The sequence below is a fragment of the Sarcophilus harrisii genome, chromosome 2 (assembly GCF_902635505.1).
Source record: "Sarcophilus harrisii chromosome 2, mSarHar1.11, whole genome shotgun sequence".
Lineage (NCBI taxonomy): Eukaryota > Metazoa > Chordata > Mammalia > Dasyuromorphia > Dasyuridae > Sarcophilus > Sarcophilus harrisii.
The window spans coordinates 157,812,723-157,827,669 of NC_045427.1; the positions used below are offsets into that span (position 1 = coordinate 157,812,723).

Consider the following 14,947-nt stretch of genomic DNA (forward strand, 5'->3'; position numbering starts at 1 on the left):
AGAATCAGACAGGATTCACATTTGAAACTTAGACTCTTTCTCATTCCTGGGGGCAGAGACACAAAGTAATTGCTTGCTTCTAAATTTTTTTCTTTTTTCAGTACACAAACTAGTACTTGCCACTGTAAGGCGTGACAATTCTGAGGCACCATTTTCCTCCTTGGTCTGCCCCGAGCCTCATACTTGAAATTGAGTAGTGAGGGACAGAACTGTCATTTGGTACCAATTCCTACATGCTACACAAGTTTAAGCCCTTTTCTTTTGTCTTAGGGTCTCTTCTTGTGGTACACAGCTCTTGCCGGAAGCCCATTCACAGTCACTACCCTGTCTCCCAGTGCCACGCAGTCTTGAAAAAATGACTTACGATTTTTTTAAAATTTGTGTTTCCAGATGAGAGTATTGGTATTTTCTGGTTTCATTTGAAAGAGTTGTATTTCATCCTTTTATTTCACCATCTTGGCCTCAATCAGACACTGAATTTCTACCAATTTAATTTATAAAGGAAATTATGATTGTTTCAGTGATTATTTTTATTTTATCCATTTTTCAATTTCAGTAGCTTGTTTCAGTAGGTTAGTTTGGAAATATTGTAATTGTTTACTGTATCTTATTTTCATTTTGTGTTTTCTTCTAATTTGAAATTGGGTTTAATTATCACTCTAATCAGTTTCTGATCTAATCAAATAGATAATTAATTTAGAAATGACTCCTTCAGTGGTAACTAGTTATTTTCTATCAGTTTCTTTTTTTAAAATTTTTATTATTAAATAACTTTTTATTGATAGAACCCATGCCAGGGTAATTTTTTACATTATCCTTTGCACTCACTTCTGTTCCGATTTTTCCCCTTCCTCCCTCCACCCTCTCCCCAAGGTGGCAAGCAGTCATATACATGTTAAATAGATTACAGTAAATCTTGGATACAATATATGTGTGCAGAACCGAACAGTTTTCTTGTTGCTCAGGGAGAATTGGATTTAGAAGGTATAAATAACCTGGGAAGAAGAACAAAAATGCAAGCAGTTTACATTCATTTCCTAGTGTTCTTTCTTTGGGTGTAGCTGCTTCTGTCCATCCTTGATCAATTGAAACTAAGTTAGATCTTGTCTTTGTTGAAGAAATCCACTTCCTTCAGAATACATCCTCATACAGTATCGTTGTTGAGGTATATAATGATTTCCTGGTTCTGCTCATTTTGCTCAGCATCAGTTCACGTAAGTCTCGCCAATCCTCTCTGTATTTGTCCTGCTGGTCATTTCTTGCAGAACGATAATATTCCATAACATTCACATACCACAATTTACTCAACCATTCTCCAATTGATGGGCATCTATTCATTTTCCAGCTTTTGGCCACTGCAAACAGGGCTGCCACAAACATTTTGGCACATACAGGTCCCTTTCCCTTTTTCAGTTGTCAGTTTCTTTTTTGTTGATGTTGTACAGTACACACTATGTTCACCACCATTCCTATATAATTATCAAAATCTTGATTAAATTATTATATTTGGCTTCTTTCATTGTTTAATCTGGATCCCCAATTTTTTCTCCATTATGGAGAAAAAATTGGGGATCCAGATTAAACCTGTACCCTGTACCCAATTGTTCCCTGAAGACATTTAGTATCAGTATTTGTTAACTTGGACGATCTTGTTGAGTTTATTCATAAAATATCTATATCTTTTCAATCAGTAGTTAATATGTGTGTATGAACTATTATTACCTTAAAATGATATAATAAATGAATGAATATGAAATAGTAACTAATATTATAAAGCACTTGTTATGTGCCAGACAGCATACTAAGCCCTTTATAAATATTTTATTTGATTCTCACAAGTAGGAAGTAGTTGTTATTATGGTGCCCATTTTAGAATTGAGAAAACTGGGGCAGTTAAGAGATTAAGTGACTTTCCCAGGGTCACACAGCCAAGTAGCTGAGTCTGGATCTGACCTTGTATGACCTTGTCCAGCACTTTTCTACTCCACTACCCAGATAATCTTTTTGATTATGTTCACTATGAACATTACAAAATGAGCTGAGTCTTCTAAGAAATGTTTTCTGTTGTGTTTGGATGCCTTATGAATGTAAATCCTTTAATTATACTTTACCAATGAGAACATGTAAAGTATGCTTTCATTTTGAGTATCCTTATGTTTTCTGATTCTATTTATAGTGAACATATTAATGTAGAAATAACTCATTTCCTTATTCATGCATTCAAGTATTTATCAAATGCCTTTTCTACTTGATACTATGCTGGCTTGTATGGATACAAAGGTGACAATGAAGTAACCAAGACTCATGAAGTTTATATTCTGTTGGGATATATATACAAAGATAAGTATATAGAAAGTAGATACAAAATAAATACAAGGTAATTTCTGTTTATATTCTGTTGGAAATAATATATATACAAAGATAAATACCTAAAAAGTATATATAAAATAAATTCTTGCCTCTCTCCTGAATTTCAGTTGTACACTGCCAAATCTCTATTAGATATTTCTATCTCAATGACTAGAAATCACCTTAAACTAAACATATAAGAACAGATTATCGTATCTTTCCCTTCCCAAACATTTTTCTCATTTACCTTTCTTCCAGACATTCAGGTTTGCAACTTTGAAACTTAATTTTTTTTTCTTTTTGTATCCAATCACTGACCATTGGACAAATATCTCCCAATCAGAATACTTTCAACCAAATGAATATTTATAGATCACCTAAAAACTGTGTGATTCTTGGTACCCTCTGCTTCATTTTTCATTACTTGGCTAGTAGAATAGCAGAGCAGAAGTAGAAGTACTTCCTACATAACTGAGGATTATTTTGTTTTGTTTTTTTTAAATTTTCTTTTTCATGACTTATATAGTTAAAGAATTTGGTGCTGAGGTTCCATACTTAGCCTGATTTAGGGACAGTAGATTATTGTTATTGGGGACAGCAGATATAATGTCATTGCCATTCTTAATACTTTCTCATCCTGGTAGCTTCTGACAGAGCTATGTTTCAATGATATAGCTTTTGCGAACCCAAATTTCCCTCCATACTATGATGACTTATAAGTATGAAATTCTGTGGTAGAGACACTATAAACAATCTATTTTAAAGCAATAAACATGTTTTAATTTCCAAAAAATTTCTTTGGAAAGAGAAAACCATTTGAACAATTTCACCCATAATTCTGATTGCTTGGAATATTGGTTTAGTAGTAGAGACCTATTGAAAATATCTGTTGTAAGGGAACTGGTGTCCTCTATTTGTAAAATTACTCTGTTTATTTGAATTCACTGAACATTTTTCAAGGACCCACTATACACCACTTACTGTCTTATAGGGGTATAGGGAATGCTACAGAAACAAAAGCAAAATAGCCCCTCCTCTCAAAAAATACACTGATAGTTGCTAGTAAAACATGTAGTACATCTAACTCTAAATTCATATCATAAGCTTTTTTTTTTTTTTTTCCCCTGAGACAATTGGGATTAAGTGACTTGCCCAGGGTCCACAGCTAGAAGGTGTTAAGTTCTGAGTTGACACTCAGTTCCTCTTGACTTCAGGGCTGGTGTTCTATCCACTGCACCATACAGCTGCCCCTACTAAGGGATTTTTGATGGAGTACACATATTGATAGAGGTGAAGACTCAATAACAAATAGATAAGAGACAGTGGAATTTGAAATGTGACCAAAAATTTTGTTTTTAGACCTTTAATTTTCCTTAAAGAAAGAATTTGGGTTTTTTTTTTTTAGTCAAATAACATTGATATGGGTGAACAGATATCAAAATGAGTTTACTTAATATAAATTGAACTCAAGGTCATGAAAAAAATATAGGAAGAAAAAGCTTATTTGATGGACTATGAAACTATAAATGGACAAATGAAAGTCATAAGGAATATTAATGGTTGTTTTCAAACTTTTAGTTTGGAACGAAGCAACATATGTATGGCTCCTTAATTTGGAATGGATGGAAAATCATGATTAAAGGATCACTCTTTTACATGACAGAGAAATGTTTGAACATTAACTTTAAGGCAAGGGTAAGAATGAACAAAAAAGACTTTCTAGGGGCTTTATACTTCATAAGAGGTATTTTGTTTTTAAATTCTCTTGGTAATGAATATTTGGAAGGAACTGATTTCACTTTTTAAAAAATATGATTTATTAATTCTTTGTTAACATTACAGTCATTTTTATCCAACTCTTTCCAGATTGTATTCACTTATGAAAAATGAAAACAATTATGCAAAAATATCCAATACTGGAACTTGTCTACCATTGTATGAAATATTCTATCATAGTAAATATCCTTCCTCTCTGCCCTGAGTGATCTTTGAAACCTTCATTGTTTTGTTTTATTTTTTAAGCTCAGTGCAAATTTTGAAGGAACTCCTTCTGCAAGTGTTATAAAAATAATAAAATTTGAGGAAGATTTTCATACAAATGAAAATAATTATCTAAATTGAGAAAAATATATGTTACAAATGAAAAAATACTCATTTTCTTACAAAGAAGATTATTCATAGAAAAAATGGTAAACAACGATATTAGCTTTTGAAAAAGTTTTGTGTGATGTTCAAAGGAGTGCCTAAAAGGAGAAGCATGGTCCTTTGTTTATGTCTTAAGTCATTGTGGAAGGAAGTTATTCTGTACAGATTTTCTTAGAGTAATACAATCTTATAACATTCTGAGAGATCATATCTTTGAAACTTTTTTTATTGAAAGAGTTTTATTGATATCCTTTTATTTTTACATTACCTAGATTTTTCTGTTTATCCTTTTTATTATCCTTCCTAGAGAGCTATATGCCCCTATAACAAATAATTTTTTGAAAAGAAAAAGAGGAAGAATTTTTTTTTAACAAACTCAATCAATACATTGAAAAATAATCTGACATTATTTATAATGTTCTACATATTTATATATATATATACATATATACATATATGATTTCTGTGCATCCTTTCCCTCCCCCCCCCCCAAAATGTATTGTAGTTTGAAGAAGAAGCTTATTAAAGAAAGCTGTGAAGTTTCTTAGTATTCTATTAGTTTTTGGCCCCCTTCATTACTTAATATTGAAGCATATGTTCCAAAGTATTTTTGCCATCCTCCTTTATGCCTTTCTGTCTATATCTTTTGCTAAGACATGTCTCTAATATATGACAAAATATCCTAGAATGTTTCAAATCTAATAACTACTATCTGTTTCTCATAATTATTGTTTATCAAAAGGTCTTTAAAATGAAAAGGAAAAAGGGAGAAAATGTGGCCTCAAATAATTACCAAGCTTTAGACTATAGATGATAGCTTCAGGGTAGAACGAATAATAGTCACTCAGAAATATGCAGGAAGCAAAATTTCCCTTTCCTTCTTCTTGACTAAATTATCAGTGTTAAAACCTATGCTGTCTTTCTAGACTCAAATGTCCAGGCAGCTGGTACAGCAATGGATAGAGTATTGGGTCTAGAATCAGAAATAACTGAGTTCAAATTCACATTTCAGTGATTTACTAGTTATGTGATCCAGAGCAAATCATTTTATTTCTATCTGACTCAGTTTTCTGAACTTAAAAATCCTGATCATAATAGTAATTCCCAGAGTTGTTTTACGGCTAAAACGAGATATTTGTAAAGCCTTTAGTATAGTGCCTGACATATACTAGGCACTTAATTCCTTCTCTTCTTCCTTCCTTCCTTTCCTTCTTTCCTTCATTCTTCCCCCTTCTCTCTCTCCCTCCCTTCCTTCTTCCTTCCTTTCTTCTTTCCGCCTTCCTTCCTTCTTGCCTGCCTGCCTGACTTCCTTTCACAATATGAAGTACTAATCCAAAAGCTAGAAGGAGAATTCAATCTCATAGGCAGTGAATTCACGTCAAGAAACATTTATTAAGCACCTACTATGTGCCAATAATTGTGTTACTCTTGGCCATAGAAAAACAAATGAAAGTGGCATGCAAAGTTGATGGGATGAAAATTGTGCTTTAAGTATGGCACCAAACAAAGGATAGTTTATTCCAGAGAAACAATAAGTTAAAGTCATGAAAATAGATAACATTTTATTGTAGAAAGATTTTTTTTTTAAATTTCAGGAAATTCTGTACTATTTCAGAGGAGGGAAGTATGACAGAGATTATTTGCATGAAGACTGGAGGGTGAAAAAAGAGCAATATTATTTTTATAATATAGTATAGGTCATTTGAAGAAAAAGATAAAATGGGGACAGGAGATCTGGAGATTGGGAAATTAATGGCTTGACATGGCCACATGAAAAAGTAAAAATTAAGTACTTCAGTTATTTAGACATCTACTCTAGCTCTCTGCCCAAAATAGAACAGTCAGTAATATCTCAACTTGTCAATAATAATTTTATCTTTTATAAAGTAGAAGACCCTATAAGGGAAACTCTTATCCTGCATTTGATTCTCGCTGATAAGGGAGAACTGGATATTTGGGAGGAAATAATGACAAATTTCAGGTGAAATTCACTAATCTTAAGATTTGGAGTAGAATGAAAGGAGAGCTGGGAATGTCTAGCAGGTGCCCTGAATTTTAAAAGTAAATTTTGCAAAGTTTCAAAGAAAATAAAGGTAATATTCCATGGCCTAAAATTATATGATAACATCAATTTATAATGTTACATATAAGTTAATATATAAGCTTTAAGATTTGCAAGAAATACATATATACACATATACATACATGTGTATATATACAATTTGGATGTATACATGTGTATGTGTCTCTCTGTGTGTGCACACACTTGTGTGTATCGTCTCTTAACAATCCTAGTAGGTACATAGTCCAGGAAGGAGATAATAAGGGACTAAAGGAGAGTGACAAAAGAAAGAAAGGGATGTATATGACAGATGCTAGGAAGGTTGAACTGAAACTAATTCCAACTAATTGGAAATGGGGTCTGAGAGAGAGTGAGGAGTCAAAGATGAAGCCTAAGATGAAACCTTGGGTGACTCAGAAGATTATGGTAAACTCAACAGTAATAGGAAAGTTATGGTGAGAAGAAAATTTTGGGGAAAATATAACTAGTACAGTTTTGGATATATTGAATTTAAAATGTCTACAGAACATCCATTTGAAGATAAATCGAGAATCACTTCATGGAAATAATTGAATCCATGGGAGGTGAAGTAAAATAGTGTAAAGAGAGGAAAAAAAGAGTGCCTATGAAAGAGTTTTGGCCCACACACATAATAAGTAACCCAGGTGAAAATTTAGCAAAGGAGATTGAGAAGGAATGGTCAGACAGCTTGGAGGAGAAACAGCAGCAACATCATGAAAAAAAAACAAACAAACCAAGAGTCAAGGAGAAGGTCATTGATCATGTAAGAGCGGGTAAAGAGGTCAAAAAAGTATGAGATTTGAGTCATTAAATTTGGCATTTGAGAAGTCACTGATACCTTTGGAAAGAGCTTTTTCAGTTGAATCATGATATCAGAAGCCAGAGAGGTAAGAAAAAGAAAGGAAAGGAGGTGTAGGCAATAATTGTTTAATTCCTTATACATTACTTCATTTGGTCTGCTTACAGAGAGTGGTAGCATCAATTTTAATTTCCAGTTTTAAAGGCAAACAAGCAGGCTCATAGAAATTTAAGTGATTTATCCAGTCATTGGGAACATTAGTGCCAGATCTGAAGAATAACTTGAGATTTTTCTAGTTCCCATTTCAATGTTCTTTTCATGGAAGTGTTTTTAAGAAAAAGGATTTTATTTATAACTTACATTTCCACTAAATGTGAAGTTGAGTTCATAGTCATTGTAGAAAATTAACTAGAGATTGATTCATGCATTTGCCTTTTAATCAAAGACAGGTAATATGCAATACGTGTATGAATAGTTTTTATGTTTGGTATGTGAATCTCTTATATTTGTACTGTATAAAATTTGAATAGATTCTTTATGTAGTGAAAAATCACTGCATGTTTTCAACTTACTAATATTTCATGTTCATACAAACAAGCTTTTTGGAATTCTTTTCTTCAAACATCAGTGTTGGTATTTCCCCCATTTCTTTTCATTTCATAAAAATGTTTATTTAAATATTTTTTCATTCTTAGATTTGCTTTGCAGTGAGTCCATGAAATATTTATTGAATGTTTATGAAGTTTTCTTGATTTGTACAGATATTTCAGACACTTTGATTGTTTAGCTTAATTTAGAACATTATTCTTCCTTGATTTCTCTGCTTGTTTGATCTTCTAACACAATTGTTGATTCATCATTATACAATCTATTTATATTGACCCACTTTAAAAAAAATAATGATTCCTGTAGTTGTGAAGTAGTCTCACCCAAGAAGGGGATGTGGTATACTAGAAAGAGCACCCAAAGTGGATACATAGGACTTTAGAACTTGCTTCTGTCACTACTTTTTATTACCTTAGCAAGCCACAATGCCTCAGTCATAATATGAGGGTAGGGAGGGAGCATTTGATTTGTAAGATCGTTTCAAACTTTAAATCCATTGTCCTGTGATCTTTTATGAGTGGTAAAATTTTTATTGTGGTTTATGACTCGTCAGAAAAGTCATTCCTTGATGAAGCCACATACAGAAAGGCTTAGATATAGACCATTACACACCATAATGTTCTCTAACATAAAGATAATGAAAAATGAAGCTAAGCCAGTAAGGAATTTGGTATTCAAAAGAAGGTTATACTTATGAAAAAGTCAAAGATCAAATCTATTTACCTGGACAATGAAATAACAATTGGTGGTTCCCAAATTTTTTTCTTCAGAATCCTTTTATGAACAATAACAAATAGTTTTGAATCCTTAAGGTAATTTAATGTGACACTCATAGTATTTTGCAATCATTTGTTTGCTTAATGTGCCATCAAAGAATTTTGATGTGAACCCTTCGAGCATCATTGTAAACCTCTTTAAATGGGAAACACTGGGGTAGAGATTCACATGTTACTTCCCAGAATATCAAAGAAAGCATTTCTCAAAAACTTAGTTCTCGAAAAGTAACTCATCTACATGGTAGTTTGGGGGTTATAATGTTGACTTTGCTGGCAGAACTTTCTTATATTTTAATCTAATTATATTTCTTGATGATAGTTATAAGTTTATTTTATGAGTAAAAAATGAGGTCTCGAGTACCTGCTAGAAAATGCTAAAATGCTAGAAAATAAAATGAAATGAAGGTTATAAAACTAACTTTCTTCTCTCAAATTATTCTCTTAGTCTGGAATTATAGATTCAGGGATGGAAAAATTATGTTTTCATCATGTTTTAGGCTTGAGTTTATGTGATTGAATAGACAAACCATTTTTAATTTGAGCACAGAAAGTGGTTAGAAAAATTATTAGACATATACCTTGATCAATCTATATATTGAATACTTAATAGCTTAAGTAATAAGCTTAATTTCTTATGGGAGAAAAGTCAAAAGAAATCATCATCTTTCCACGATTTGAAAGAGGTCATAGCAGTCTTAAGATTACCCACAGACTTATGTAATGTTATGGTTTAGCAATTCTTGTTCCATTTGCTTTGATTTTTTATTTATTTATTTATTTTTATTTAATAGCCTTTTATTTACAGGTTATATGTATGGGTAACTTTACAGCATTGACAATTGCCAAACCTCTTGTTCCAATTTTTTCCCTTCTTCCCCCCACTCTCTCCCCCAGATGGCAGGATGACCAGTAGATGTTAAATATATTAAAATATAAATTAGATACACAATAAGTATACATGACCAAACCGTTATTTTGCTGTACAAAAAGAATCAGACTCTGAAATATTGTACAATTAGCCTGTGAAGGAAATCAAAAATGCAGGTGGGCAAAAATATAGGGATTGGGAATTCAATGTAATGGTTTTTAGTCATCTTCCAGAGTTCTTTCTCTGGGCATAGCTGGTTCAGTTCATTACTGCTCCATTGGAAATGATTTGGTTGATCTCATTGCTGAGGATGACCAGGTCCATCAGAATTGATCATCATATAATATTGTTGTTGAAGTATATAATGATCTCTTGGCCCTGCTTGTTTCACTCAGCATCAGTTCTTGTAAGTCTTTCCAGGCCTTTCTGAAATTATCCTGTTGGTCATTTCGTACAGAACAATAATATTCCATAATATTCACATACCACAATTTGTTCAGCCATTCTCCAATTGATGGGCATCCACTCACTTTCCAGTTTCTAGCCACTACAAAGAGGGCTGCCACAAACATTCCCTTTCCCTTGTTAATAATTTTCTTCTTGTGTTTGTCCTAGGACTATTGATATTTATCTATGAGTATACCAACTAGCTGCCTTTAGTCTTTTATTTAGTTAATATTAACTGTTTTTGTGGGGGGAGGAACCCAGATTTATATTTTTATCATTGCATCTTGAAGATTTATTACTTGAGCTACATTATCTTTTTGCTCCCTTGTTTTTAAGAACTAAACTACCTCTTTATATGTTAAGTCAAACTTTATTTTAGAAATATGTTTTCATTTATTAAATAATTTTTCTCTTTTCTTCCTCAGAAGTTTTGGGGAAGGATCTCTTTTTATTCTCTCTATCCTTATTATTACTTTTCTAAAGTCATTAAAATACTTATAATTTTTATTTTTGTAGAACTTTTTCAAAATATATTAATATTCATTATTTGAACATTATTTGAGTAAAGATTTGAAAGTTATTTTATCTGTAATAAATGAATAGTCCTTAGTGTCCGTTAAAAAGTAATTGGGAGATTCTATAACTGGCCCTCTTACTAAAATAATTCTTCTGGTGTAAAGATTGATAGTATGTTTGATTTCTAGTAGTATATCTTTAGACATAAATTAGTATATAATTAGACATAATTTTTATATGCCTGAAACAGAATTTTAGCATTGTATAGTATTGTTTAGGATGTTCCTTAAACCACATAGTTTCACATAGTTATCTAAGTCCAACTCCACCATTATCTTTTACAGATAAGAAAACTGAGGTCTGGAGATATAAAATAATTTGATCAAGATTATCCAGGCAGTAAAAGACAGAATATCAACCAATTTCCTCTGACTCCAAAGTCATTGTTCCTTGTACTTTGCTATGCTATTTTATTATAATCTCTCTGAATTATTCTTTATATTGCTCTCTAATGTGAAGGCAATAGTCTTTTCAACTGAGAAAAACCAAACATTTAAATTTTACTAATTTACTTATTATTTTTGGACAGTAATCAAATTTTACTTAAAATAAATTTCAGTGCCATTTAAAAAATATATATGTTGATTTTAGGAAGTTGCTAAATGTTCTAATTATAAATTAGTTTTATAAATGAACATTTTACAAAATATTTTTATAATCTTATGAATTAATATCATGTTTAATTATTTTTATTACTTTGTTTTATATTTGGATTTTATGCAGGAAAATGACTCAGGAACTTTGGATACTGTTGGTGCAGTAGTTGTTGATCAAGAAGGAAATGTTGCAGCTGCTGTCTCTAGTGGAGGTCTAGCTTTGAAACATCCTGGGAGAGTTGGTCAGGTAATTAATTATATAAATTAAACATGAGTCTTATAAATCAGGATATGATACTTACCTGTTCCAGACATGAAAAAAACTTTTTAAAGTTCTTTAGCATTTATCCAGTACATATATACTAGACTAAGTTCCATGATGTAAGAGACTGTATATTATTTTTCTTTGTTCTTCCCAGAATATCTTCTTAAAACAATGCCTTGAACTAACTATTTAGTAAAAAAGTGTTAAATTCATTTGAATTGTATCAATAGGCAATGCTATTATGGGATTGGAGAGATGTAATGTATAATGGGGGGGAAGTGAGGGAAGTTCTCAACTTTTATTTTTATATCATAGTCCTTGTTTGTCTGATGAAACCTATAATTCTCTTCTTAGGATATTCAATATATAAAATATTATTATACATAATAAATTTATATATATTTGTATATACACATACATAAATAGTATATAAAATAAAAATATATGATATTGAAATAAAATTATCCAAGTACATATGTTGTTATAAAGTTCATGGACCTCAAGGTAAGAATTCTTGACTTAGAGCTTGCATAGAAGCACCATTTTCGCCATGAAAATATTTTGTAAATCTTAACCCTTATGTAAATATCTTATTAATATTGTTGTGGTAATGATGCTGATATTTAATGAAATAATCTTTTATTAAGTATTTCTTTGACCTGATTTTCTGCAGTATGTCCCAAGGATTTTCCCTAGACCTCACATAGAATTGGTCAAATATAAATGGACTACAAATACCTGAATCTAGCAGCTTAAATTATTTTTAAATTATTTATTTAATATTTTATTTTCTCTGCATGAAAAAAACAATTATAGCTATTTGAGTTTTTAAAAAATTTTGAGTTTCAATTCTTTCTGTCCCTCTTTCTCTTCCTTCTTGTTCCCTTCCTTGAGAAGGCAATTTAATATAGATTAAAAATGTGTAGTCATGCAAAACATATTTCCATAGTAGTTATGTTATAAAGGGAAACATAGATCAAAACAACAAAAAAGCAAACTCCAAAAAAAAAAATAGTTTTAAAAAAATATGCTTTGATCTGTATTCAGATTCTATCAATTCTTTCTCTAGAGATGAATAGCATTCTTCATCATAAGTCTTTCAAATTATCTTGGATCATAGTATCTCTGAGAAACCTAAGTCATTCACAGTTGATCATTGCTATTTGTTGTATTTAATGAGTTTAATTGCTTTTAAATTTACATTATTGTATTTGCTGTGTGTATTGTTTTCTTTAGTCTCTTTCCCTTCTCTCTATCATTTCATTCAGATCTTTCCATGTTTCTCTGAATTTGTCACAGTAATTATTTCTTTCAGTATGGTATGTTCGAGGCATTAATATACCACCAATATGAACTTTTCAGTGATTATCAATTCATTTGACACACATATTATATCTAGTTGTCTGCTACCACACAGAAGGCCTCTGAAAATTTTGGTATAAATGGGACTTTAGTCTTTCATTAACCATCTTTGAGTACATGCCTTCAGTGGAGATCTTCAAATGAAGATTAGATGTGGACTTACTTTGCATGTTGTAATGTGGATTCTTACTCTGGTTTGGACTACAGTAAAGATCCTCTGAGATTCCTTTTTATTCTGACATTCTGCAATTGATTTCTTTTTCTACAGTAAGCCTTTCCTGAACTCCTTTTAAATCTAATGCTTTCTCTCTTATTTTCCATTTATTAGTTTGTTTGTACAAAGTTGTTTGCTTGCTGTGTTCCCCAATAGACTTACAATCTCCTCACGATTAGGGAGTATCTTTTGTCTTTCTTTGTATCCCTAGCATAGTGCCAAGCATATAGTAGGTACTCAAAGAATGCTTTTTGATTGACTGACTGGTGAGTTGAATGGGAAAAGGAAGAAATGTACCAAGCTGTATTTCTTTTAATCTAGTATCAAGGATTTGCCTTCATTCCTTCCTTTGTACAATATCCCAGCCATGCAGAAGAGTAACAAATCAAAACCAAAACAATATGTAAAAGAGAAACATAAAATTTAGAAGGATAAATTATCAGGGTGTGTGTATGCATGTGTGCAACTTTCCTTTTTACCCTTTTAGGTTTCAAATAGACCTTTGGGATCTTCTCTCCTCCACCCCCTTCCCACTCCATTATTCAAGTTCAACTTTGGCAGAAACTGATTTTGAAAGGGTTGTGAAAGTAGTACAGCTTGGGAAGAACTTTCATATGAAAAGAGAATTCATATCCATAATGAAAGAAATATATGAAATAATATAAATGGGAAAATATTAGAGGAAAGTTAGTTAATAATCTATTGTTCACAGAAAGATGAAAAAAACATGATATTAATTTATAAATGAGTTTTCTGACATGTCCAAAGCTTAGTGCTTGACTGATAAGCTAAGGCAACTAAAATATATACTGTGAGGTCTCTCAGTATTCAGTGAACCTCTGGCCTCATACTTTTCTCAATCCTAAGACATATGTTGCAATGTACTTTTCATCATCTTGCCCTTGTGAAGTCAAAAAGCACTTATGGGCTTTCTATTAGGTAGTTATCATGCTCAGTGCTGGGAATAAAAATACAAGGAGAGATAAAAGTCTTTGCTCTTACAGAACTTTCATTCTAAAAGGGAAAGATAATACCAAAACAGGAAGCAAAAAAGTTGAAGTGGGAAGGTGAGGAAGAATTTATTTGAACAAAGGATTGGTGGGGAAAGAAACTGAGAGAGTTAGAGTCCATATCTCATGGAAGAATATAGGAATGAGCCTGGCTGACCTGAATTCTTGCCTTAAAGTGGAGACTCTTGAAGAAATTTTCCTGTCAAAAGAAGCGGTCTCAGGGGTGTGACCTCCCAGGGTGAGAAGACCACTGGCTTCTGGCAGTGAAAGAATTAGGGATAGAGACAAAGAAGAAGGCATTCATTGAGTATCAAGCTATATTTTGATATGACTTAAAGGTATTGGTTATATTCTTTGTACATTTTCTCTCTCTCTTTATCCTTTGTGATAGAGGTTACTGAATAAGCTACATTTTTTATGATGTTTATTTTGCTTACACTGATCATGAACACTATGAGGCAAGATAAGTTACTGTTTCTTGTTACTTTGGTACACAGAACATATTCAACACTTTCACTCTGTGTTATTCAACAATTACCCTATATCAGCCCCACTTTTTTTCTTGAGGGGTAAATCTCAGGGAAGTCTCATTTATAGTTTATATATATATGCTTAATGTACTTATATTTATAATACACACACACACACACACAGGCTCAAGTATTCCTTTAATTGAGGTGACAATTCTAGGATCTTTTGAATATAGAACTTCAGAATTTACAATGAAATACAACTGTCCCAAAATGTGAACTCTGAGTGATAGTGACATTCTAAATTTCCTTATGTCAGCATTTCGCAAACTTAGTAAGCCTCATGAGTTTGTTATTGTTGTTTTTTTAATTGCAAAACTT

At 31.8% G+C, this 14,947-nt stretch overlaps 1 protein-coding gene across 2 annotated transcripts in view; it reads left to right on the forward strand.

Annotated features, from left to right (window-relative positions):
• TASP1 (taspase 1) overlaps positions 1–14,947 on the forward strand; it is a 253,668-nt gene that overhangs the window by 114,005 nt on the left and 124,716 nt on the right. For both annotated transcript variants that reach the window (XM_003758180.4, XM_031951085.1), the window contains exon 9: positions 11,373–11,492. In XM_003758180.4, the coding sequence (XP_003758228.1) occupies positions 11,373–11,492 (120 nt within the window). The remainder of the gene's footprint in view (positions 1–11,372; positions 11,493–14,947) is intronic.